The sequence below is a fragment of the Chrysochloris asiatica genome, unplaced genomic scaffold (assembly GCF_000296735.1).
Source record: "Chrysochloris asiatica unplaced genomic scaffold, ChrAsi1.0 scaffold00050, whole genome shotgun sequence".
NCBI lineage: Eukaryota > Metazoa > Chordata > Mammalia > Afrosoricida > Chrysochloridae > Chrysochloris > Chrysochloris asiatica.
Window position 1 is genome coordinate 761,863 of NW_006408568.1, and position 26,747 is coordinate 788,609.

General features: G+C 45.3%; 2 protein-coding genes across 3 annotated transcripts in view; both read right to left on the minus strand.

Moving 5' to 3' along the window:
- Positions 1–734: 734 nt before the first annotated feature.
- On the minus strand, positions 735–4,172 carry GPR162 (G protein-coupled receptor 162). Of its 2 annotated transcripts, none has more exons than XM_006862639.1 (4): positions 4,158–4,172; positions 2,249–2,438; positions 1,532–1,689; positions 735–1,283 (listed from the first exon to the last, which is right to left on the minus strand). In XM_006862639.1, the coding sequence occupies exons 1-4, from the start codon at positions 4,170–4,172 to the stop codon at positions 735–737; spliced, it is 912 nt and encodes a 303-aa protein (XP_006862701.1). The 2 variants fall into 2 exon arrangements, with proteins under 2 accessions (XP_006862701.1, XP_006862700.1); XM_006862638.1 differs by lacking the exon at positions 4,158–4,172 and adding an exon at positions 3,151–4,017.
- A 4,706-nt stretch (positions 4,173–8,878) lies between these two features.
- The window catches only part of CD4 (CD4 molecule), a 30,021-nt gene continuing 12,152 nt past the window's right edge, over positions 8,879–26,747 (minus strand). Inside the window, exons 3-9 of the mRNA XM_006862756.1 lie at positions 13,950–14,108; positions 13,309–13,551; positions 11,558–11,887; positions 10,447–10,647; positions 9,846–9,967; positions 9,292–9,359; positions 8,879–8,909 (exon numbers count right to left, since the gene is read on the minus strand). Coding sequence (XP_006862818.1) covers positions 8,879–8,909; positions 9,292–9,359; positions 9,846–9,967; positions 10,447–10,647; positions 11,558–11,887; positions 13,309–13,551; positions 13,950–14,108 — 1,154 coding nt within the window. The remainder of the gene's footprint in view (positions 8,910–9,291; positions 9,360–9,845; positions 9,968–10,446; positions 10,648–11,557; positions 11,888–13,308; positions 13,552–13,949; positions 14,109–26,747) is intronic.

A 26,747-nucleotide genomic window follows, 5' to 3' on the forward strand; every position in this document is an offset into this window, starting at 1 on the left:
GTCTCTTGCAGATCTCTTGGTTTTGCTTCTGCGAGTTTTCTGCTGCACGTTCTGCTTCCTGTTGTCTCATGCCATCTCTCTCTGGCTCCTGGATCTTGAATGTTCTCAGCACAGGGATCCCAGCTTCAAATAATGAGCTGCACTCTTGTCTCTACTTTTTGGTCGTTGTGGTCCCCCTCCCCTGCCTCATTATTATTAAAATTATTATTATTAAATGGACCATTATTTTTTAATGATGGCACATTTTAATCATAATAGGATGATAAAACTGACCAATCCCCTCATTAGGGTTCCATATAACTTATTTGCATGGCTCCACTCCCTACAAGGGTTCTATGCACCTTATTTGCATAATCCTACCCACCAATCCTTCTGTGAGGGTCACAAAAACCTATTGAGTAATTCACTGCATTGTAAACTCTTTCCATTGCCCCTGATCCATTTTTCCTTCTATAAGTCACTCCACCCTCTGTGCCTCTGACCATACCCTTTGCCACCATAGTACACTGGACACAGGTTTCCATGGTAATACTTCAGACTTTAATACATTTTGCTAGGGGTGATAAAAGGTGAGTAGGACATCTGGTCACTTGAATGGGAATCAACAGGGACCCAGGTCTCCATACCCAGTGCCCATCACCCAAGAGTCTGGAGGCATCTGCCCTAGGCTCAGGGCCATAATGAGATGTTACCTACCTATGCTCTTCCTCTGAGTTCAGCAGGCCCACTTGGGCTCATAGGGTCAGCTGGGAGAATATGGGGTTACCTGGGCCCCAGGATCCTCCCCAAGCTCTTGTACTCCCCTCTCCCCCTGTCAAAGAGCAGCGTCTCCCTGCACTTAACCCCAAAGGAAGTCCAATGGCTCTACTATCTGGGGACCCAAGGGAAAGTCTGCGGGGTGACAATCCCAGTGGCCTGGGCCGGCGAGGAGAAGGGCCTGGTGAGGCAGTTGGAGAAGGCAGAGGTGTCTCATCAATGAAGGTGGTGATCTCTTCCCGGAAGAAGCCAGGGCCCCGTGGGGGCCCCCCACCTGCCCCCAGAATTCCACCCTCCAGGAATTGTCGGAGGCTAGCCAGTCCCCCACTTTCAGCTTCCTCATCCTCCTCATCCTCCAGCCTGCGGTGGTGTCCCAAATACTCAGGAGGGGCCCCCAGGGCCTGGCTCTGAGCTGGGAGGACCCGGATGTCATCAGAGGATGACCACTTGTGTAGGAAGGAGCCTGGTGCCCGAGGGGTAGAGAAGATGTTGGTCTCATCATGGGACAGACGACGGGACAGAGGGACCTGGGGCGAGGAGCAAGGGGGCAAAGGTGGGAACCAAAGTGGGGACTATGCAAGGTGGTTCTATTTCCATGAACTTTTGCAAAGCATCTTGCAGTTCGCAAACCTGGTTCTGTGGGGTCTGAAGGGGAGATTCTCTTTGCATGCATTTCTTTCACCCACCCCTTTGGTGCCCTGAGGATGGCTAACAGAACCTGCAGCAAAATGGTGAGCAAATGCCCAGGGTAGGAGACGTAGTCCTCAGTCCATACCTGTAAGTAGTGGACCCGCTCAAGAGGGGGAAAGAGCATATGCCTTCCAGGCAGCAGCTTCACCTGGGTGGGGTCCCGGCAGCCTGGTCCTGTGGCCCCATTAGCATCAAAGCGAACTTTGCACACTCGGCCATCTGCATAGTCATCACAGCCCCCTTCTAGGAGAGAAAGGGGGCAAAGTGAGGTGGTTATAGGCAGGAAATAGCCAACTCCTTTTGTAAATTCAGGGAGAACCCTTTTGTTCCCACTATATATCTGTAAGTTCCAATTGAACTTTGAGAGTGGCTAGCGTCTGTTGTGTTCAGTGTTGAATCTCTGGTGCTTCATAATGTAGACATTTTTTGAAACAACTACCACTCCTTCTCTCAAGCCCTCCCTATAGATGGGGGTCTTCCTCATGAAACCTAGTCCGCCCTTGGTGTCACAGCCTTCCTTTATGCTTGTGTTAGGACTGTTTCTCAGGTACTCTGCCCGGTGGGGCCAGACCTGTGACAGTATGGACTTCTATAGGGACACTAAGGCCCAGTAAAGGGAGCCCTTAGTGAAAGGAAGCAGTGGATACATCAAGGAAAATGTTGCTTAAGAAAGGGGAGTCCCGAGTCAGCCCAGGGTGGTACAGGTTTTGTCCAGCAGGGGCCACTCCAGAGCAGCCCTTCCCTGCGCAGAGAAGGGGACAGTCAATGCCCAGGAAAGCAAACCCCTGGTCCCTCCTCTGACCGTCATCACCATCCTCCTCAGACATGATAGCCACGCACTGCTCCCACACGGTGCGCACGTCGGCACGGTACCGCTCACAGGACCAGATGAAGGAGGGTAGTAGCAGCGTCTGTGCCATGGAGCACCACAGCACTGCCAGCACCATCCACGGTGGAGCCGAGTCCGATTTAAGGGAGAAGAAGCTCACCACCTAGTGGAAGAATGAGGAATGGTGCAGGGTCAGGGCCCAGAGCCAGGAAGCCTCCTATCCTGGGTAACGCTACTGGTGGGCATGAAGTCAGGCAGGGTGCCTCTTGGATCAGACAAGATGCTACAGAGCCAAAGTTGGAGGTGGAGACAGGTGAACAGAGTGAAAGGATTGACTGACTCTGACTCAGAGGAAGATCAGAGGAGAGTCCTGAAGACAAAGCCCTGGGGTTAGGGGTCAAAGAACAGAGGTGGTGCCAGAAACTTTGAGAAATCCAGGAATAGGGACTAAATGAGGATGCAAAAAGCTGGGGTAGTGGGCTTTCTACCCAGGACTGCTCAGAGATTGTGTGGCACCAGAGGTAATTAGGAAATGGAGAGTGGAGCTAGAGGGTAGATAGTGGAATTGAAGGATGGATGCTGGGGCTGGAGGACAGCTAGTGAAACTGAAGGATGGATGATAAAGTTGAGTAGTGGAACAAGAAAACATATGATGGAGCTGAGTGATGGAATAGTAGGACAAGAAAACAGAAACTAGATGATAAAGATGGGGGCTTAGAAGTGACTGTGGATGGCTAGAGGAGAGGAAGATAGATGATGGAACTAGAGAAAAGATGAAGGAGATACTATATGGCTGATGAAGTTGAAGATCAGGTGATGGTACTGGGGTCTGTATATTAGGGAGATAAGGAGAGGCAGAGGAACCCTGATCTCACCAAGATGGGTACCCCTGTGAGTGAGTCATAGAGAAAGACGATGGCGCTGACTAAGTTGGTGACCTGCAGGGATGTCTTGGCAGACTCAGAGCCGTCCAGTGAGGATCGCCGCTTCCCTCGTGCATCCTCCACCACAATGGCTGGTACATCAAAGGCTGGTCGGGTACCCAAGCCCACTGGCCCGCCCCCCTTGATCCCACCAACACCCCCTGCTCTCCGGGCCTGCCGAGCCCTCCGGGGCCTGGCCCACAGCGTCTGGTAGAAGGTGATGGCCACACAGACCAGCCCCATGACAATGCCCCCAAGTAGCAAGAGGCTGAAGCAGACACCAAAGCCAAGGCCAATCTTGGAGACTATGAATTGGCAGCCACGGGCATAGTAGCGCTCGCCATTATTGTGCCAGCCGATGGAGGGTAGTGTGGACAAGATGAAGCTGACCATCCAGATGCCCATGACTGCATGCAGCGCCTGCTTCTTGGCGTTGCTGAGACGGTAGTTGACGGGCCAACGCACCATCCACATGCGATGGTAGGAGAGTGAGGCGACTGTGAAGCAAGTGGCAAGGGCCAGTGTGTAGTAAGTGGACACAAAGACCTTGCAGATACTCTCGTTCCAGTCATAGTCGGAGGAAGCCTGGCGCCGCAGCTGCACCACAGCAAAGGTGGTGAGGGGTACAGCCGCCATGAGTATGTGTGTGCCCGCTAGGAAGCAGAGCAGCAACTCCAACGGCTTGTGCTTCTGCTGTTTGGCTGAGATGCTGAGGATGATCCAGGCATTGGCCAGCAGAGCCAGCAGCCCACAGGCCAGCCAAGATAACGCGTTGGAACGCAGAGAGGCCTCCTCTGCCCCCACCCCGCTCCGCGCCATCCTATTCTTGGCCCCCCACCCCCACCCCCTTGAACTCCTGGGGGCGGGGGCTAGGTCTCACCCAGGAGCCTCATTCACACACAGACCCATGATGCCCACAATCCTTGCCCTGTTATGAGGCAGGCTGTCCCCAGGCCCACCCCTCTGTTCAGCATTGCATGACTGACCCAGCCGAAGTCAGGTGTGAAGGGCAGGGGAGGCAGTTGAGGGTCAGCAGAGGCAGTCCTCAGCCTCCATATTGGGTCAAGCCCTTTAACTATCCCCTGTGGTTGATGAGGGGGCAAGCTGGTTGCTTTTCCAACTATGAGATTGGTTAGGGGGACATGCCAGGACTTCCAGGTCTCTTCTTCCTCTGGCTCTTGACCAATCGGGGCTCTTCTGGATGCCCCTAATCGGAGATCTTCTGGATGCCCCAAGGGGTTCTGAGGGTGGAACTCAGCCACCTGGACAAACTGCAATGGAGAGATGAGATATGGGAGCAGGAAGGCAAAGGTAGGGCTTAGACTGGTCTCCAACTGGCTTCTTGTGACCTCTCCCTTCTCTTGAAACTATAGAAATGACAGATTATGAGGGGGCCATGGGATCATTCAGAGCATTCCCCTGCCTGTAAATCAGTCAGATGGCCACGCAGTTTACTTCACACAGATAAGAGCCCCTGCTCTTCAGACCTCCATGCCCCCTTGTCTCCACTCTTTTTCAGTTCTTTCTTCTCCCTCTGGCACTCCCAGTGTTCTTCTTGCTCAGTACTACCTGGGAACCCCTTCATGCCCCTGTGAAATCTCCCTTCACAAATGACTTGTTTCTTTTTGAAGGTTCACAGTAAACTGGGATACAGTATCATGACCCTCTTCAACCTCCCAGTCTCCTTGGCCAATGATTTTAGTGGTCAGCCCCATTTCCAGAAGCCAGGGATGATCACCCTCCATCTACCCAGCTATCTGGTAAGATGGGAGAGGAGGCTGGGGCCGAAGGGGGGACTAGGGAACCCGAAGGCGGGGAAACCACTGACATCAGAAGCATCCAGAAATGGAAAGAGGGGGAACGAGGAAGAAGGGGGAGAATTTGAGCAGAAAAAGAAAAAAAAGAAGGGGCAAAGTGGTAGTAACTGAAAATAGAAGGAAAAGCCCAGAGACCCCTGGAGAGGAGGCTTGAGGGGGAGGAGGAGTTAGATGAAGGCAGGGAGCAGGGAATGGGGGAAGCTAACAAGAAAAGCCAAATGTTCAATAAGATGCTGACCCCCACTGGTGGACCTCGATGTTTTCCTCCCCTGGTCTGGAGCCTCAGTTTCTTCTATGATGGGAGGGAAGGTAGTCCTGAGCTTTGGTGAGCCCTGGGGAAGGGGCCACTGACGCCCAGAACAGAGGGGGAGCGGGGAGCCGTACGGATGGGCATAATGGCTTGGAATAAGTGAGAGGGAAATGGGGTGCAGCAGGGGGAGGGTCTATTTTCTGTGAAAGAACCTCAGACCCTTGCCTTCTCCAAGAGGTCCTAATTCACCCCCCACCTTTGTCTATCCTCCGGAGCCCAGTACACCCTAGTTGCCATAGCAATGGCCAGTCAGAGAAAGGTGGAGGGAATTGGTCAGGAGCGCCACCCCCACTACCCTCCCCAACAGCCTTGGACCCCTTCCCACCCATCCCCACCCAGGCTCAGCCGGTGGGCTCAGGAAGAAAGAGATGAGGAGTCCGAGAGGGAGGGAGACAGGCAGGCAAGAAGGATGTGAAGGACAGAGAGAAGGAGATGAAGGACAGAGAGATCAGAGGAAGGTGGGAGGAAGAATTTGGGATGGGGGTTCCAGGACAGACCGAGGGTCCTTCGCCCTTCGGGGTGAAGGGTTAAGGTCAGGTGGCTCCTCCCTCCCGCCACCCACCGTGTTCTCCGGGGCAGAAACAGCAGGTGGCTGGGAGGAGGGGCCGACCAGAGGGGAGAGGAGGCAGCTGGTGGGGAGTAGGGCGGGGGCCGGGGCAGGGGTCGTCTTACCTCTGGCTGCGCCCAGCACTGCCAGGGAGACCGCACTCCCGAGGCGGCTTGCTCGGGCTCCCGCCGCCTGCCGGCTCCAGAGCGTCGTCCTCCCTCCTCTCCTCCCTCCCTCCCTCCCTTTGGGCCTCCCTCCTCCCCCCTCAGTCCCAACGTCTCTGTCTTGGTCCCATCTCACTCGGTCTCTGCCCCTCTAGATCTCTCCAGGCCCCTCTCTGCCAGGGTCATCCCAACTGGTAGCCCTAGTTAGGGGCGCAGAAACAAAGCTTTTGGGGGGAGGCGGGGGAGGGGCATAGGGCGGGGAACTGGACGGTGGTGACTTGGAGGGGGAGGGGCAAGAAAGGCTCCGAGGATGGCGGGGAACTGGCTTCATGGTGAGATGGTCGTGTCCTGCCCCCACCCCATCCCGTTTTTTCAACACGAACACAAACTCAAAGAGGCAGCTGGTGTTGTTCGGTACTGAGGAGCTAGCTGTTCAGGGAGGAGGAAACGTGTGTCACTGTGTGTCACTGTGTGTATCTGTGTGAGGGCTGTCTGTGCCTTGGGTAGAACCCAGAGGGGCAGGTGCTGGAAGCGTGTTGGGAGTGAGGGGCTGTTATGATGTTGCTGGGACTGCATGCGGAGTGGGGGTGTGTGTGCACGAGTCTAAAAGGATGTGGGCATGTGGGCGCTCCTGTGCACACACACACACTACTGCTTCCTCCTCCTGGAATACAGACTCACACTTATACTGGGGATGCACAATTTGAATTCACACAGTTTCTCAAAGTCCTTTCTCCCCATCACACACATACACAGTATAATGCACACACAACCCCTACATTCTCTCTCCCAGTATATCACAAACACGTTATTTACAAACTCAGCTTTGCACACACACACACACACACACACACACAACCTTTTAGGGTGGGTAGGTAGAGAATCAGCCTCCAGGGAATTTTTCCTCCCCAAGGCAACTTCTTCTCCTCCTGGGACAGGCCTGTAACCTCTCTTGTGGATCTGATTATGATGATCAGGTTCCTGGTGTCCACAGTAGTGTTCTTCTGATTGGATGGCATGATCTGTTTGTCTTTTCCTCTCACTTGGTCTTGCTTGCTCCTTTCTCCACTTCCTCTGTCTCTCTTTCACACACACAGACAGTATGCACAGAACTAATCCCATTTTTCAGAGAGTTTGGGCCCTGGTAGAGTTAAACAGTATTAAAATGTGGAACGTAGTTCTGGTGTGGTGCTGTGATAAGCACTGGACGGCTAACTGCAAGGTCTACAGTTCAAATCCACCAACTACTTCTTAGAAACCCTATACCTCTAAGTCCATGGGACTTCACCACTACCACCACCAGAATGTGGAGCATCTTCTTTATGGTAAGTTTATTGCATTTTTATGTCAGCTCAGGGAGGGAGGGATGGGCGGTGGGTAAGGATTCAAGGTAGGCAATGGGGTATCCCTGGCAACTAATTAGGTGACTTTCCTGTAAGAGGCAAGCTGGACAGAAAGAGGAAAAAAGGAAGCATGGTACTGGGGGGAGGGGCATTGAGGAAGGGAGGTAAGAGAAAGGCAGAGAAGGCTGGGGAATCTTGTGAGAAATGGATCAAGAAGAGAAAGAAGAACACTTCTAATCCCATGATTCTTGTATAGGTTATGGTTGAGGGTCATCAAGGAGTGTTCTGGAGAGGAAGTCACAATGAGCCCCAGGGCTATCACATCTTCACAAAGAATCCCCTCAGGCCTTTACTCTCAGGCTACCCCTAACAAAGCTCACTTTCCAGAAGGTTCTATACCTGGTGAGTGGCAGGTCACTGGGCACAAGCTCTCACATGGCCTGTGCTCTCAACTTGTTCTCTAGGAGAACTAAAGACTTTTCCCTCTAGTAACAGGATTCTGCCACCAGCAGGTATTAAAGGAGGGATTTTAGGCAGGAAGGCCTTCCTTCATACTCTTGAATTCTGAGGCAGGCCCTCCTTATGGGTGGTGAGTGTCTGTGACCCAAAGCTGCAGAGCTCTGTGTGGTATTTGTCCCCGTGTTCAAGAAATAGCAGTGGGACTAGATTAGGGATCAAGAGACCTGGTTATTCTCAACTCCAGCACTTACTGTATGACCTTGGACAATTAGCTAACCTTTTTGAGTTCCATTTCTGATCTATAAACTGGACACATCCTGTCACTGTAAAGATTTTGGGATTTTCATAAGGGTCACATAGACAATGGGTTCAAAACTGGCTTTTAAACTGAGATGTGCTGCCTGGGTAATAAGGAATTGAGTACAACTGTGTGGCTGTATACATGGGGTATGTGTCCAGGGATGTGTGTTTATGTACAAGTCTGGATGTGAGTCCATGGCACTGCCAACACAGTGGCAGATAGCAGTCATAAGCCTTTGGTTCTAGATGTGTCTTGACTGGCTATGTGATTTTGGGTGAATCCTTTCCTTCTCTGGTCTCAGGGTCCTTTCTAGTGAAAGGACATTCTGGTGCTTTCCTGCTTCCAGATACCCATTCCAGATACCCAGTCTTGCACTCCATGCCTGGTAGGACTGGTCTTATGTGCTCCTCGGGGGCCAAGTGGGGGAGAGGGTCAAGAAGAAATTATCAAAGGTGGGCTAGGGCTTGAGAGAAAAGGAGATGGGGGACTAATGGCATGACTAAGCCTCTGAAAGGCTATGAGAAAGACCCAACCAATTGGGTTGGGGTCTAATCAAAAGTCTTAGGGACGGAAGAGGAGAAACAGAAGTAACTTGTAGATGAGGAGACAAGGAGATGGTCAGAGAGGCGCTGGGATAGGCTACATTCATCTGGTCCGCAACCCCCTAGAGCACAGCAGGAGACACAGGGGTGGACAACTGGGGAGGCTGTGAGTGGGAACCTCCCTCTGGCCTGGTGCCTCAAATGAGACTACGTGTCTTCTGGAACCGGCTGGAGGAACAAAGAATAAAGAGATCAAGTCTATTTCCCTGCAATCCCTTTGTCTCTGAGACCTCCATGACTCCCAGACTGCTTTTCTCTTCCAGTGCAGTGTGGTCTTTAGACCACAGCTACAGTGCCACATCCAGAAACAGCCCAGGCCTGCTGTACCTCCACTCCAGGGCTGACCCTTTCCTTCCTCCTCAGCCATCCCTTCCACTTAGTGTTCCATCTTCTCACCTCTATCTCTCTTTTCTCCTGCCTTCCCTTCTCTCTTCACCCCTCCCTCCTCACCTTCCCCTTTCCTCTTCTTCCCATCCCTCCTTTCTTCTTCCCTCTCATTCTTTTTCCCTCCCCTCCCTCCATTCCCTTGTCTTCCCTCCCAGTTCCTTACTGGGGACACTGGCAAGTCTTCTTCTCACTGAGGAGCCTCTTGATCTGAGACATCCGCTGTGCCTGGCGCTGTCCAGGGAGAAGGAGGGAAGTCGTGAGGGTCCCAGGCCTCCAGGAGGGAGGTGCCCCTTGGAGGGGGGAGAGGGGGAAGCTGGGAGAGGAGAAGCAGTTACTATAGCTGAAGCCATCTGTCCCATAATTAGCTTTCTGATCCTTCCTGCCTGTACTCGGCATTTGGGACAGGGCCCTGTCTCCAATGAGGAAAGTCTGGGCAGAGAGAACAGGACCAGAAGTAGATCATGTATACACGATACCCTTGTTGTTGCAGTTGGTTACGAGTTGGACTGCTAACCACAAGGTCAGCAGTTCAAATCTACTAGTCACTGCATGGAAGAAAGATGAGGCTTTCTGCCCCTGTAAAGATTTCAGCCTCAGAAACATTATACAGGGTCGCTATGAGTTGGAATTGACTTGTTCAGGTCTCAGGTACTTGAGGGTCCTGTGGGGGTAAGGATGTAGTTGCCCATGTTGGAGGGCCTGGGGAGACTCACTCACCCGCCGGTGCCGGCACCTGACATAGCAGACTATGCACAACCCAAGGGAAAACAGAAGGCCAAGGCCCAGCCCTGTAGCCAGAAGCACCACGAAGGACTCGAGGAACTTGTCTTTGGACAAAACTGCAAGAGAAAGAGGCATGTTCAGGTCAGTACTCTTCAACAGAGGCACAGCACACTCTGGAGGGTGGAAGGAGGGCTTGCCCAGCCTGTCCTTGGTCTAGAAGAGAGGGGTTCTAACGACCTCACGGGGGTTGGAAGGGACAGAGCTAGGGAAAGAGTTTATATTTTAGAGACTACTAGGTGCTCTGGAAAGCAATGGTTCAGACTGTGTGTGTGTGTGTGGTGTGTGTGTGTGTGTGTGTGTGTGTGTGTGTGGAGGGGAGCCAGAGAAGGTAGCTCTTGGTCTACAAGCCCCACACCTGGCTTGTAGACCTTGTTGTTGTAGACCTTAGGGAGTTGAAAACTCTGGGTCTTGGGCCACATATGTATAGTTTAGCCATCTCAGAGGAATTGGGAAATGTCCTCAGCCAGGCTTAGGAAGCTTCCTATGGCTGAGGAGGCAGAGGCTTGGGATTAGGTCATGGGAGCTGCATTCTTACCCTCAGTCTTGGATTCCAGCAGGATCTTGTCCTTGTCACTCAGCAGACACAACCATGTCCCTGCCTCAGGGTCCAACACCTGCACCATATTCTGCGGTTTCGAGATCTTTGCCGTCTTGTTCTCCAATTGCAGACTCAGGGTCATCGTGGAAGAGATGGGTCCCAGAATCTCACAGACCAAATTGTTTTGGGGCTGAGTCACTGCAGAGGGGTGAGAGGCTGAGACTGGGAGCCTGGACCTCTGGGTTTCCCACACTTCCAAATTATCAGTAGAACAATAAAAATTATGCTTTATACATGGATACCCTTCTCTTAACCTATCAGAGAACACTTTCATACTATTGTAATAGAAAAAGAACAACTTGTGGAACCCAGTGGTTTGGGGTTTGAATCTCAGCTCTATTGCTGACTAGCTGTGTGTTCCTGGGCAAGTTACTTAACTCTGAGTTTCAGACAATAATGATTCCACTTAAAATGCCTGGCATGTACAGAGCATCAATGTTAGCCATTGTTTTTTCTGGAGTTGTTGTGATAATTGAGGAGGTAAGGATGTGAAGAGCTCACCCTAGGGCTTGACATGTGCCATCATCATTACTATGTTAACAAGAGCTGATTGTGTTATCTTCATTTGGCAGGTGAGAAAGCAGGCCCACAATGAGTAGAGTTTACTCAGGATCACAGAGGATGAGCTGGGTAGAGATAGACCTAAAACCCTGGTTCTCAGTGGAAACAGCCCCAGGTTGACTCAGGGGTATCTGGGAAGGGCATGTCTAAATTCAGAATCATTCCCAAATCCAGAGGACTCTTGATCAACTTATCAGACTCCCAGGGTCCAATGCCAGTCAAGTCAATTCCAACTCCTACTCGATAGGGTTCTCAGTGTCTGGTTTTTTGGGGGAACTAGATTGCCAGTCCTTTCTTTTAAGGTGCCTCTGAGTGCATTTGAACCACCAACCTTTTGGCTAACAGCTGAGCATGTCAACCATATGACTACCCGAGGACTCCTAACCAATGTCAGACTCTTCTATAGTCTCTACTGCCTCAGTGGAGCTGTGGACCAGGCCCAGTCACCTCCCTTTTCTTCCCTCCCTGTCTCTGCTGGGCTCCTCACCGCTCATCACTACAAGGTTCACTTTCTGCTGTATCGTTCCCATGGCAAGATTCAGGATCAGGTTTCCAGAACCAGCATATTGAGGCAAGGCCTGAGGCAGGGTCAAGATGAGCGGCAACATCTCATTCATCTTGAACTTATCTATAACTGATGCCACAGACACCTTCTTTTCCTTCACGGAGAAGATGATCCAGGGCTTGAGGGAAGAAGTCCCCCTTTCCTGCCACCTCAGCTCTCCATTCAGATCTTCATCTTGGAAGTTAAGTGGGAAGGAGAATTGCACCTGCTCTCCATGTTTCTTATAGACTGTGTTAACGGCCTTCTGGAAAGCTGGAGGTGGGAGGGGAGAGAGAAAGAAAACCTTATTCAGATAGAGGCAGGAAGATGAGGCAAGGCAGGGTGGGGAGTTATGTAGTGGGGGTAGCAGAGGTGAAAGGGAGACCAGGATAAGCCCAAACACTTTTTCGGTTAGCATTTCAGGTTCTCTTCAATCTTCTTTCCTGTCTTTCCAACTCAACATGTTCCCAGCGCAGTCTCCCTCCTCCAGGAAGCCTCACAGAGCAGCCCAATTATAGGGGGACCTCTCCTTCCTCAGAATCCCAGAAACACAGAGGACATTTGACTTGCATTCCTTATAAGAAGCATTGATGATGTAACAGTTATGTACTTAGCTGCTAACCAAAACGTTGGTGGTTTGAACCCACCTAGTGACTCCATGGGAGAACGGTTACAGCAAAACCCTCTGATGCAGTTCTTCTCTGTCACATGGGATCACTGAGTCAGAATCAACTCAAGGGCACCTAACAACAACATCTTAGGTATATAATGTGCCATCCTTCACAAAATAAGAGCAAGCACTTAAATAGCACTAGCTGTGTGCCAGGCACTATTCTAAGTGTGTTACATATCTATGTATTTATTACTCATTTATTTCTTGCCATAACACCACAATATGGGTACTATCACAGTATCATCCCCATTTTACAGATGCAGAAACCAAGGCACAGAGAGGCTCAGTACCCAACTTCAAATGGCTGTCAGTAGAAGAGCCCAAACTTAAATTAGAGTCCAAGCACGAAACATACTCCATGACCTTATGTCACATATTGTTGTTGTTAAGTGCCCTCGAGTTGGTTCCGACTTATAGCAACCCTGTATAGGGTTTCCAAGGAGGAGCTGGTGAGTTTGAACCACCAACCTTGCAGTTCAAACTGACCTGTGGTCAAGTGCTTATCCTATGGCGCCACACCTGGACTTCTTATACCACATGAACACCTGGGAAGCTCAAGTTAGGGTGGGATCTGCATGCCTGGTTTTTTGTCTTTCCCTCAGTGCCTAGCGCACAGCTCTCCAGGTGCAATGTGGAATTTCATCAGGGCTTTCTTGCTGGTGTTAGTGACCCTGAGTAAGAAAATGTGCCAAATTGTGAGTGGTGGGGAATTAAGGCAATGAAGAAATGAGACAACCATGACACTTCCATTGGGACCTCCTCCAGGGACTTCTGGGGTCCCTCATCTTTACATCTTCCTCCCTTTCTTTCTCCATGCCCACCACTCCAAGGGTGGCTGTTGGTGGGCACCTTGAGGAAGAGTGGGTCAAGCATGCCCCTAAGGACAGACCTCAGCTCTAGCAGGAACCTGAACCTACCCCTCCCCGCAGCACCAGGCCTCAGAGCAGAGCAGTGAGAGCAGGAGGGTCTGTTAGGCCCCAGAGCTAGAGGGAGACTGCAGGGGGAGCAGAGTTTCTCTTACCCAGCACCAAGATGTTTACACGGAGTTCCAGAGTCTTCTGGTTCAGGGAGACAGTGCATGTCCAGGTGCCGCTATGCTGGGACCCCAGCCAGGATACTGGAAAACTCTTGAGATTCTTATTCGAATTTTTACTTTTATCCAATGGACCCTTCCATTCTACTGAGGGGTTGCTACCAGAGGGGCCCTCCAAGGTCAAGGTCAGGTTGTGTCCCTGCAGCAGGCGTACTCCAGGCCGGACAGTCACTGTAGGGAGAGTAAGACACCTATTTCTCTTTCTCTATCACATATCACTCCAAGAAACAGAAACCAAGAGCATCTCTAGCTGTGGCCTAACATCTCCTTTCCTCTCAACACCCAGTTGTTCATTCCCAATCCAACCCTCTCCTCTTCATCTTCCTCCTTCTCTCCCCTTCCCCATCCTCTTTTCTTCCATTGGTTTCTGCCTTTCTCTTTCCCCTTCTCTAGGCCCCCTTTCTCTCCCCTGTCTGACTCAAGGCCTGAGGAGGGTTTGAGGAAACTTGGCGGCTAGTCTGAACCATCTCAGGGTTGTTTAAATGCCACCAACTTAGGCCCTGAGATGGGAATAGAGGAGGAAGGGAGATGGGGCAGGGGTTTCCTCATCCCAGACCCTCCCCACGTACATTTAAATACCAGCAATTGAACCTCTTCCTTCTTGTTCTCTATTTCACAGATGTAATGCCCTGAGTCGCTCATCTGAAGATTATTGATGATCAGAGGAAAAGATCCTTGATCCCATTGACTTGGTCTGCATTCGAGACGATATTTCAGCCCAGTAGGACCTGGAAGTGGGAGCCACATGGAAGAGGTTGGAGAACTCCAGAGATGCCCCTGGTAGGGGCAAGATACACAACTCTTCTGATTTGAGTGACTAATTTCCTGCAGCATCTGTCCCTCATGATAATCAGAGAGCACCAGACTAGTGAAGAGGTCCCATTATATTAGTTTACTCAACAAGGACAATATTTTACTAATCCAAAGTAAAATGATACCTTTATTTTAGAGCATAGACTCCTATGTGCCAAGTACTTGACAAATATCATGTCAATTAATATTCACAGTGATTCCAAAAATAGGAGCTGTTTTTATTATTTTACAAGTAAGATAACTGAGGTTCAGAAATTTGAAAATTACCCAAATTCTTTTATACTATTGGTGAGAATATAAAATGTTATATCTCTTTGGGAAAGAATTTGTAATGCCTCTCAGAATTACAAAGGAATAACAGTGACACTATAGAATAAGCACTGGACTGCTAACCACAAAAATCAGCAATTCAAACTTATCCGTTCCTCCATTAGAGAAAGATGAAGCATTCTGCTCCTTAAAGATTTATAGCCCCGGAAGCTCTATATACAAGGTCGCTATGAGTTGGGATTGATTTAAAAGTACAGAACAACAACAATATCAGAATTACAAATACATATACAAAACTAAGTGTCCATGAGAAGGAAGGAGTCTTCACATCAAGTATCAATCCTATTCCCTCTAAATACAGGGTAGATAGGGACAGGTAACTTAGACATTGGCTACCTAACATGAGGGGGTGATAAAGGCTGGAAGTGACTGGCTTACAAGGTTTCAAGAGGGAGTTTAGTTTAACAGTGTGCAGGAGAAGGTAGAATTCCCACTGAACAGTTTTCATCTTGTCTAGACGGAGCTGGTGAAAAGAGGTGAGGATAAGATTTTAATGATTCAATAGTGAGAAATTGTTATCATGACTAATTGCGACTGTCACATTGTAAAGGTAGAAGTTTTGTAACAAAAAGAAGGGAGTAGTTAATCTTACAGTCCAGGGACAGAGGACCCTAGGGCCATCAAGGGAGATGAGCACTAGCGGAATGCAGGACCCTATCCAGAGAAGAGATGAGAACATGGAGAGAGGGAGTAGCTGAGTACTCTAGATTCGTGGAAAGAGAAAGGCTGTGTACTGGCAGCCAGGAGGCAGGCTTGCAGAATGTGTCCTTTGGTTGTTTAAATAATTATATATTCCTGAGTGTTTTTGAGTATGTCTTCTCCCCATCCCACCCCCCCAAAAAAAAACACAGTGGGAATAGAATCAAATACTGTTGAATCATGATTCATGGAGGAGATTGTAATCATTGCAATTAAATTATGAATATAAAACCGATGATCTCCCATGTAAACTATCACTCAATTCACAATAAAAAAACCTAAAAAAATCCTGAATGTCCACCAAGAAAAGAAGGGATAGTTAAATAAATTATAGTTCACCCATTCTGCGGAATATCATGCAATCAAAGAAAAGAATAAGAAATCTCTTTATATACTGATAATCTGTATGATACATTATTAACTAAAGTAAGGCATTAAACAGACTATATACTATGCAACTATTTGTTAAAAAGGGAAAGGAAATATATATATAAATTTAAAGGAGTCCTGATGGGGCTGTTGGATAAGCACTAGATGTTAACTGAATGGTCAGTGGTTCATACCTTCCAGCCGTTCCTTAGAAACCCTGTACAGGGTCACTAACAGTCATATTCAACTTGACGGCATATATATATATATATGGGTTTGCGTGTCTGGGTGTGTATATATATATAGTTATTGTTGTTGCTAAGTGCTGTGGAGTCCGTACCAACTCATAGCAACCTTGTACAGGGTTTTCAAGGAATGGCTGGTGGGTTTGAACCACTGACTGTGTGGTTAGCAGTCCAGTGCTTATCCTATAGTGTCACACCAGGAGTCCAACATATATGTGTGTATAAGTTAAAAAGTATTGCTAAAAAATAATCATAGAAACTTTTATTTAAAATATCCAAATGTGAAGCTGTTGTTTTTTTTGACATTTCCTCCATCCCTATACTTCTGAAGGTTGTGTTTCCATCTCTCTAACCCTTTTTGGCATCCTTGAGAGACTCAGTCATATTCCTTTTAAATGTTCTTTGAATTTTTAGACTAAAAGAAGTCTGAAGGGGCAAGATCAGGGCTGTAGGGTAGATGGAATAAGGTTTCCCAGTGAAATTCTCATAGGATAGCTCTGTTACCTTTGAAGAATGAACTGGTACATTTAATTCATGATGGGGAAAAATGTCATAGTGCAACTTTCCTGGCCTTTTTCTTATCATTGCAAGTTGTCAATTTTATGAAAACGGTTTTCAGTTTTCTGAAAACTTTTTCATAATAAGCCACCATGATTTTACCTTGTGTTCTTTGAGAAAATCTATCAAGATTACTCCTTTGAAGACCCAGAAAACAGTTGCCAAAACCTTCTGAACTGACTTTGAATTTAACTGGCCCAACAGATTCTTTCTGAAGGCATTGTTTTGCTTGGACCTCTGATTTGCATTGTTAAATCCAAGACTCATTTCCAGTTATCATTTGTTCCATAAAATTGTTTTCATTAAAGTTGATCTTTCTTAAAAGACTAATGGGAAAATCAACTATTTGAGCTAACTGATCTTGAATCAACACTTTTGGTGCCTGCTGAGTTGAAAGCTTGCTGAGGCCAAGATGATGGCTTAAAACTGAAAATGCTAAACCATTTGAGATCCTAAGTCAGTAGCTATTGCATCACTGGTAATCTCTGGTTTTCTTCCATCAGTTTTTTAACTTCAGCCTCAGTTTCTTATTTCTTATTTCATTGAAGCTGATGGTCTTACCTCTCTTGGCTCATCTCTGAGGTCTTCCAACCTTCCTTAGAACTTTTGATCCATCAAAAAAACTGTTGTTTTATGTGGGATAGCATTCCTGTAAATCTGTTGCAAAACCTCAATGATTTGGGAAAATGTCCACTTAAGTTTCATTAAAATTTTTATATTGGGACTGACCTCAAATTCTCATGGCAGAAAAAGTATATATATTTAAGGCACCCTAGTGGTTACGAAAAGGAGCTCTGGTAGCATAGTGGTTACAAATCGGGATGTGAACCTCAGGGTCAGCAGTACGAAACTACCAGCGGTTCCGTGTGAGAAAGATGAGGCTTTCTGCTCCCGTAAAGATTTACAGCCTCGGAAACCCTGTACAGGGTCGCTATGAGTCGGAACCGACTCCACGGCATGTAACAACAACAACAAAGTGGTTACGAATCGGGCTGTGAACCTTAAGGTCAGCAGTTTGAAACTACCAGCTGTTCCACGGGAGAAAGATGTGATTTTTTCCACTTAAAAAGATTTACAGCCTTGGAAACCCTGTAGAGGGTTGCTATGAGTCAGAACCGACTCCATAGCACACCACCAACACCACAAGGACTCCTGGTGTGACCCTTTAGGATAAGCAGTGGACTGGGAACCACAAGTTCAGTAGTTCAAATCTACCAGCTGCTCACTTCAGAAGCCATATACAGCATAACTATGAGTCAGAACTGACTCAACAGCATTAGCAACAAGAACAAGGGGACTAAGACAAATATATTACTGAGAACTTGTCTTCAGCCATCCACTGATAGCAGAAACAAGTTTAAAAATACTTTGTTTGGAATAAAGCTGGGCATGTACGAATTAGAACCCTATGGTTTTTTTTTGTTTTTTTTTTTTTACTTATTGTTGTGTATATATATATATACATACATACATGTCTCTACAGATGATTCCCAATTCAACATTTCAGTTCTGGGCCCACATTCCCAACAGCCCAAGGATGAATACTCCAGATTCAACAGATCCCAAACGAAATGTATCATGCTCTCCCTAAAATGATTCTTCCTTCTTGCTTCCTTTTTTCTCTTATGTGCCCCACCATGACTCACTAATTCGGGCTGTCTAACACTTTGTAAAAATGATTGCAAGATGGTGTAACTGGTCTGAGTCTGGGTGAATCTGGGATAACTTCATGAGGGACACCAGTATTAAATGGAGCCTCCAGTAAAATGTAGGCACTGACCTAGAGGAAAGGAGAACAGCAAACACATGCCAGGAAGGGGCCGGAATGCTTCAGAAAAATACACAGGCAAACTGTGAGGAAACCACCTAGGAGTAGACATTTCTGGCTGGAAAGCTGTGGGAAGTGATACTTAGATTGTGATGTCCTCCAGAGACATCTAGGCTTGGTCTAATGTGTTAGGGAGTGATGTCTGTAAAGTAGTGCTTTGGAATGCAGTACTGTTCAGGTGGAAGAAAAATCAAAGTAGGAAAGAGTGATAGAACGAACAGGAAGCTTTCACTGTAATCCAGGTGAAAGGCAACACTTGACTAGTGATGGCAGCATTCCTATCACAACGAAGAAAAGGGTGAAACAGAAAAACATTTTCAAAGGGAGGAATGCTATGGGTTGATGGGAAGCCAAGAATTAAAGAGAAAAAAAATGTGTGTGATTTAGAAATTGGGGGAACCAGGAGGGTGATGCTGCCATTGTCAGGTCAGGAAGTTGGGAAACAGAGCTGTTCTGGAGGAAGATTGAACCATAGAAAGATAACAAAAGCATTTACACAAAAGATTGAAGAATTTTTGGAAAGTAGCACATTGTTTCAGTCCCACAGTAGATCAAAGAAATGCAAATGAAGACATCAATGATATATTTTTCAACTATCAAATTATTAAAATGTTTTAAATAATAATAGTACTGGCAAGGGTGCCAGTGACGGAGGCACCCAGTGACATTCACTAGATTTAGTGAACACGGATATAGCCTTTCTCTTCATTTTGTAATTTTGCAATACATATCAACTATTTTGAAAAGTTCATATTCTTATTTTCATTTTAGTCAGGCAGCAGACTGCTGGCTTACTTCCTAAGAATTGAAGGTCATGTGATGACCTTTAGAGTAAACTAAATACTTTATTATTTAGAGTAAGTGAACACCACACCGCCGAAAAAAACTCCTCCTACTATATATTCTTAGGTATCTTGGAGTCCTGGTGTGGTGCTATAGGATAACACTGGACTGCTAACTGAAAGGTCAGCAGTTCAAGCTCACCAGCTTGGAAACCTTATACAGGGCTGCTGTAAGTTGGAACTACCTCAACAACAATAACAATGTACCTTACCCCTTCGTATGCTTATTTTCCACTTGCATATCCTCTTAGGTGAAGTGTCTGTTTATGTCTTTTGCCATTTTTTAATAAGATTATTTGGAGTTTTGTTACTGTTGAGTTTTTGTTGTTGTTGTTAGGTGCTTGAGTCAGTTCCGACTCATAATGATCTTATGCACAACAGAAGGAAACACTGCCTCTTCCTGAGCCATCTTCACAATTGTTATGTTTGAGCCCATTGTTGCTGCCACTGTATCAATCCATCTCATCAGAGTCTTCCTCTTTTTCGCTAATCCTCTACTTTTCCAAGCACGATGTGCTTTTCCAGGGGATGGTTCCTCTTGACAAAATGTATAAGAGACGAAGTTTTGCTATTCTCACGTCTAAAGAGCATTCTGACTGTACTTCTTAAAAGAAGGATTTGTTTGTTCTTCTGGCAGTTCATGGTACTTTCAATATTCTTCTCCAACACCAGAATTCAAATAAACCAATTCTTCTAGGTCTGCCTTATTCATTGTTCAACTTTCACATACATGTGTTGTTGTTATGTGCCCGCTGTTCCATGTGCCGTGGAGTAGGTTCAGACTCATAGCAACCCTACACAGGGTTTCCGAGGCTGTAAATCTTTACGGGAGCAGACCGCCTCATCTTTCTCCCGCGGAACCGCTGGTAGTTTCGAACTGCTGACCTTGCGGCTCGCAGCCCAATTTGTAACCACTACGCTACCAGAGTTCCTTGGAGATCTAAAATACCATGACTTGGGTCAGGCGCCCCTTAGTCCTAAAACTGATAACCTTGCTCTTTAATACTTTTAAGAGGTCTTTTGCAGCAGATTTGTCCAATGCAGTACAGTGGTTTCTTGACTGGTTTCCATAAACATTGATTGTGTGTATCCAAGCAAAGTGAAGTCTTTAACAACTTCACTCTTTTCTCTATTTATCGTGATGTTATGAAGGTTTTAGTTTTCTTTACACTGAGGTACAATCTATACTGAAGGATGTAGTCTTTGATCTTTATCAGTATTTCAATTCCTTTTGCTTCCAGCAAGCAAGGTTGTGTCATCTGCATATCACAGATTGTTATTGAATCTTCCTCCAATTCTGATGCCATGTTCTTCTTCATATAATCCAGGTTCTCAGATTATTTGCTCAGCATACAGATTGAATAAGTATAATGAATGGATACACCCTGGCACACACCTTTCCTCCATTAAATTACTTTTGCACTGTTGTCAAAAGTCAGTTGGACATACTGTGTGACTGGAATCTTTATTTAGTTCCATTGATCTCTATGTCTTAGCCTCTCCCTCCCCACTCCACAGTATTAACTACTTTAGCAATTTAATCAGTCTTGAAACTGAATGGACTGATTGCTCCTTTCTTACAAAATTGTTTTAGCTGTTCTAGTTCGTTTGTTTTCCAGAGAAATTTTAGAATAAACTTGTTCATATTTATAAAAAATATTTCATAGGAATTATGTTCAACATTTATGTGAATTAACACCTTTGAGTCTTCCAGTCCATAAACAAAGTATATCTCTCTACTTAGTATTTCTTTGATTTCTTTCATTAGCATTGTGTAGTTTTCAGCATACAACTCCTGTACATGTTTTGTTAGATTTACACTTCAGCATTTATTTATTTGTGGTGATTGTAAATGGTATTATATTTTTCTTTTCTGTGTCCACATTTTCATTGCTATTAATTAGAAATTTAATTGATTTTTGTATGTTTCTCTTTTATCCTGCAAACTTGTTGAACCCACTGACTAATTTTAGAAGGATTTTTTGTTTTGTTTTTGAAAGATTCCTTAGAGTTTGCTACATAGACTATCATGTCATTTTCAGATAAGCTTTCTTTTTTTCTTGCCAATCGGTATTCCCTGTATTTTCTTTTCCTGTCCTATTGTACTGGTTAGGGATTGCAGTACTATGCTAAATAAGAGTGGTAAGAATGAACATCCTTGTCTTGTTCCTGTTCTTAGGATAAAAACGTCCTGTCTTTTACCATTAAATGTAATGTTAGTTGTAGAATTTTTCTTTGTTTCATTTTTTAGATGCTCTTTATCAAACATTTAGCATTTCTTTAGCTGCGTCCCACTCTATACCACCTAACAACTACTACAGCTTATCCTCTCTTCACATTTTTCTGAGAAGTTTTATTATGAATGGATGCTAATTTTTTGTCAATTGTGATATATTGCATTAACTAATTTTTAAATATTGAGCAGTTTCACATCCCAAAAGTAAATTCCATTTGGTAATGGTGAATAATTCTTTTTACTGTTGAATACTATTTGCTATTATTTTGCTAAGAACTTTTTGTCTATAACTCACAAGGGATGTTGGTCTGTAGTTTTCTATTTTTGTACTACCTGTCTAATTTTGGTATCAGACTAATATTAGCTTCATAAAATGACTCAGGAAGTGGTCTCTCCTCTTCTATTTTCTGGAAGAGATTGTGTAGAATTGGTGTTAATTCTTCATTAAACATTTGGTAGAATTTTCAAGTGAAACCATCTGGGTCCGGGTATTTCTCTTTGGGGAGTTTTTAAATTATAAATTTAATTTCCTCAATAGTTACAGGGCTATTCAAATTATCTGTTTCACACTGGGTGAGTTGTGGTAGTTTGTGTTTTTCAAGGAGTTGGTCCATTTCACATAAATTGTCAGATGTATGTATATAGAATTGTTTTTAGTATTCCCTTATTATTCTTTTCTTTTTCTTTTAAAAAATACTTGAAATGCATACTTCAAGACATTCCTTATATTCATCATGTTGTACAGCCATACCTTTATTATTATTTTGATATCTGCAGGCTCCATAGTGATACTCCCTGGTTTATTCCTAATACTGGTTATTTGAGTCTTCTCTCTCTCTCTTTTTTCCTTTGTCAGTCTTTCTAAAAGTTTGTCAATTTTTAAAATATTTTTGAAAAGTTAACTTTTGATTTCATTGTTTTCTTTCTATTGTTTTTGTTTTCAATGTCATTCATTTCTGCACTGATCTTGATTATTTTCTTTCTTTTGATTAATTTGAGTTTCATTTGCTCTAATTTTTTTGGTTCTTAAGTAATAGTATTGGGCTTTTAATTTCTGTGTCTACAATTTCCTTGCTATCATTTAAAATTTTGATTGATCTTTGTATGTTTATCTTATATCCTGAAACTTGTTGAACCCATTTAGGTTACTGATGTGAGACATTTCATCTTTGCCTGGGGCCACCATGAATCAGGGACTGACTCAATGGAAGCTGACAACAATAGCAGTGTTTGCATTAGCACTGCTTTAGCTATGTCCCACAAATGTTGATAAAATGTATTTTCATTTCCACTAAATTTAATTTAATTTTTAAGTTTCTCTTGAGATTTCCTTTTTGACTCATGCATGGATTATTCAGAAGCTATTGTTTCATTTTCAAATATTTGGAGATTTTCCTGTTATCATTCTGTTTTTAATTTCTGGTTTGGATTTCATTTAGTCATAGAATACACTTTGTATGATTTCAATTATTTTAAATTTATTAAGGTTTTTTTTTTATGGCTCAGAATATGGTCTGTATTGGTAAATGTTTCATGGGCATTTGAAAAGAATTTACATTCTGCTTATAGCAAGTTTGTATGGTTTATTTTTTAAATTAATGAGTCAATATTTATATATTATTGTTCACTAAACGTCATAGTTTATTCAGATTTCCTTATTTTCTGCCTAATCCTTATTTTCTCCTGTTCCCAAATCCCATGGAAATATCACATTACACTTAGTTGTCTTGTTTCCTGAGACTTCTCTTGACTGTGACCATTTATCAGACTTTTCTTGTTTTCGATGACCTTGACAGTTTTGAGAAATAGTGGTCAGTTTTTTTGTAGAATGTCTTTGTATTGGAACGTGTCTGATGTTTTTTTTTTCTGATTGACTGGGTTATGGGCTTAGGAGAGAGAGGTAAAGTGCTATTTTCATTATGTTCTGTTGAAGATGTATACGATCAACATGAGTTATCTCTGTTGATGTTGACCTTGATCATCTAACTGAGCTAGGGTTTGCAATGAATTATCGAACCAAACAGAAGAGTAGAGCGGGACAGCTCGTGTCAGAATTGGTAAAAAAAAAAAAAAAAAGCTTGCAGAAATACACAAGAAGGGGGAGGGGAAAAAGAAGAACAAGGTTTGCATGGGCTAGGTGGGACAGAGCTAAATGATGAGATATGCACAACCCTGGAATAATGGCTTCAGGATACAGGGATTGAGGCATGGTTTGAAAGGGGGAAAAGAGGGGAATAATGTTAGGATGCCGTCTTTTGAATCTTGGTCTCCCTTGCCTACCATTGTGAAATAGACACTTGGGGCGGGGGGGCAGCCAGAAACATCACAACAGAAACCATGTGGGCCCAGATCCAGCATATAACTAACTGGAATACCTTTGGGGGGGGGGCGGGTGGAAACTGCCCAGACCCAAAATGGTGGGGGACTATGATGGCATGAACATATGGAGTGGCTGGGGACACAGGACTCAGGGAGGGAGAGGAACTGTTTGCTGACAGCCTGTGGGGGTGGGGTGGGCAGACCTGTGGGGTGTATCCTTTGGTTATTTGATGGTGCATGGAGGGGATTTTAATCATTGCAATGAAATGAAATATGATAGGATGAATGTGAAGCTGAAGTGGGACAGAGGCAAATAATGATGTATGCAAAACCTTAAAACAACAGGGCTCTGGGATACAGAGATTTAGACATGGTTGGAATGGGGAAAAGGGGGGAAATAATGTTAAGATGCTTGGCTGTCTGTTGAATCTTGGTTCTCCTGGCATAAAATAGACAGTGGAGGGGGAGAGAAAGGAATAGCCAGAAATACCACCATAGAAAGCTTGTAAATCCGTCTTCTCCTAACTGATTGGATTCCTAACTGATTGGAATACTTAAAATGGAAATACAATGTGCCCAGTAAAAGAGGCTTCCTGTGGAGCCTCTGCATTACACAAGACCATAGGTGGATTATGGAACACCATCCAGAATCTTCTGAGGGGAAATGTCCACTTGAAAGGACAAGCAGACCAGCCTGGAGTGGCCAGAGGAACGGAAGATACTTCCTGAATGAAAGACTGACAGGAAAAATACAAAACAATATAGGCAGGCTGACTGATTACTACAAGAGCAAACAAGTGGCTCACCCAGGAGACATCAAGGCAAGTGGTCAGGTCCCCCTCAGGGCAAAACCCTTTCTAAGACTAAGACTCAATGGGAATGCATGCTCTGATTGGTGACCACATTCCTCACCAATAAGGGGAAGTGAGGGAAAAACAGCAATGAAGCTATGAGCTAAGCCCTACAATGCTCAATAGACTCCTGTGAACCCAGGTGGAGACCTGGTTGGCCAGCAGTGTGCCAAGTCCAGGGGACTCTTGGAGCCAGAGTCACTGACATAGCCACAGAGGACTGGAGTGGAGAGTGAAGTGTCCAGCTGATAAGAAGAGAGGGCACATGCATAAGTACACCCACTCTTACAGATAATACCCACTTGATCTGGCTTCAATGACTGAATGATCAGAGCTCAAACAGAAGAAGAAAAAAGAGGGAAAAAAGAATAATCTGATACAATTTGATGAACTAGACACACACCTATGGAAGCAATAGCTCAAAAGAGAGAACAAATCTTCACAGCGAGGATCATTCTCACCTCCTCCACACACGGAGAGGACAGGGATGGGCAACTTGGACATTGGCTACCCAGTATAGGGGAGCTACAGAGGCAAGAAGTGACTGGCTTACAAACTTTCAAGAGGGAACCCAGATCCAGAGGGCGTGGAGCAAGGTAGAATCTCCACTGAGTAATATCCATTTTGCCTAGTCAGGGCTGATGAAAGGAAATGCAGATAGGTTTCTTACGATACAATAGCGAATAATTGTTATCAGGACTGATTGTAAGGGCTGGAAATGCAAAGGTAGACATTTTGGGACAAAGGAGGAAAGTGATTAACCTTGCAGTCTTGCAGCGGAGGTCCCTGGGACCATCAAAGGAGAAGAGCAGAGAACAGAACCCTACCCAGAGAAGCAGTGATGTCCGGGATGGAGGCAGAGACGACGATGTGGGGAGATGGTACGGCTGGAAACTTTGGACCCAGAGAGAGAGGGGCAGTATGAGGACGACCTGGGGGCAGGTGTGTGAGGTATACCCTTTGGTTGATGGATGATGCATGGAAGGGATTGTAACCATGGCAAGGAAACGATATACGACGGGATCAATGTGAAGCTGATGTCCTCCCATGTAAACTATCACATAATTCACAAAAAAGCATTAAAAAAAAAAAAAAAAAAGAGCTTTCAGGGATAAAGTATGTCTGACCCTCCCTTCAGAGAAATCAGATTTGGAATGATGTTGGTGGTGATTCTCTATCCCCCTCATAAAGTTAGAGGAGGTCAGATGCCTCCACCGTACATTTTTACATTAGTATTGTCTTCTATTGATTGGACAGCACTGCTAATAGTGCAAACAAGGTGCATAGATAGCATCCTTATGGAAGTGAGCCATACAAATAAGGTGTTTGGAACCCTGACGAGGGGATTGACTCCTTTTGTCAGCCTGCTGAGCTTAAAACGGAACCAATCCCAGAACAGAAGGGGAATCTCACTACTACCAAGAAAAAAGAGCCAAGAGAGGAGTATGTTCTGTGGAGCCAGTATTCCTGCCCTGAGAATCTCTACACCCTGGAGACACAAGATGACTAAAAGTGAGATGTCAAGAAGTGATAGCAGACAGACTGTGAAAAATGTTTGGCAATGACATATCAGACAAAAGACTACTCTCCAAATTTTATAGGATGCCTCGACAAGAGGAAGACAAATAATCCAATTTAAAAATGGGCAAAGAACATGAACAGACACTTCACTAAAGAAGACATTCAGGCGGCCAATAAACATGAAGAAATGTTCAGGATCATTAGCCATTGTTGTTGTTGCTGGGTGCCATCGAGTCGGTACCGACTCATAGCGACCTTATGCACAGCAGAACGAAACACTGCCTGATCCTGGGTCAACCTCACTACTGTTGCCACACGTTAGTCCATCAATGCTGCCACTTGGCCAATCCATCTCGTTGGGGGTCTTCCTCTTTACCTCTGACCCTCCACCTTACCAAACATGATATCCTTCTCCAGCGACTGGTCACTTTTTTTTTTTCTTTTTTTTTTTTAATTTAAGGTTTTTATTGTGGATTGAGTGAAAGTTTACAGAGCATATCATCAGTTTTACATTAAACAAATCATATACCTTGTTTCATTGCATTGATTATAATCCCCTCCATGTACCATCAGTTAACTGTATTTCTCTCTGTCCACTTTAGCTTTTTAAAAAACACACAAACTAACAACAACAACAAAAAACCCTCAGGCATATATAATAATTTACATCTCCAAAGGGCACATTCTGTAAATCGGCTCCTGGCCACCAGCTCTTAGTCCTTTTCTTCTTAGTCCATGAATCTAGAGTCCTCAGCC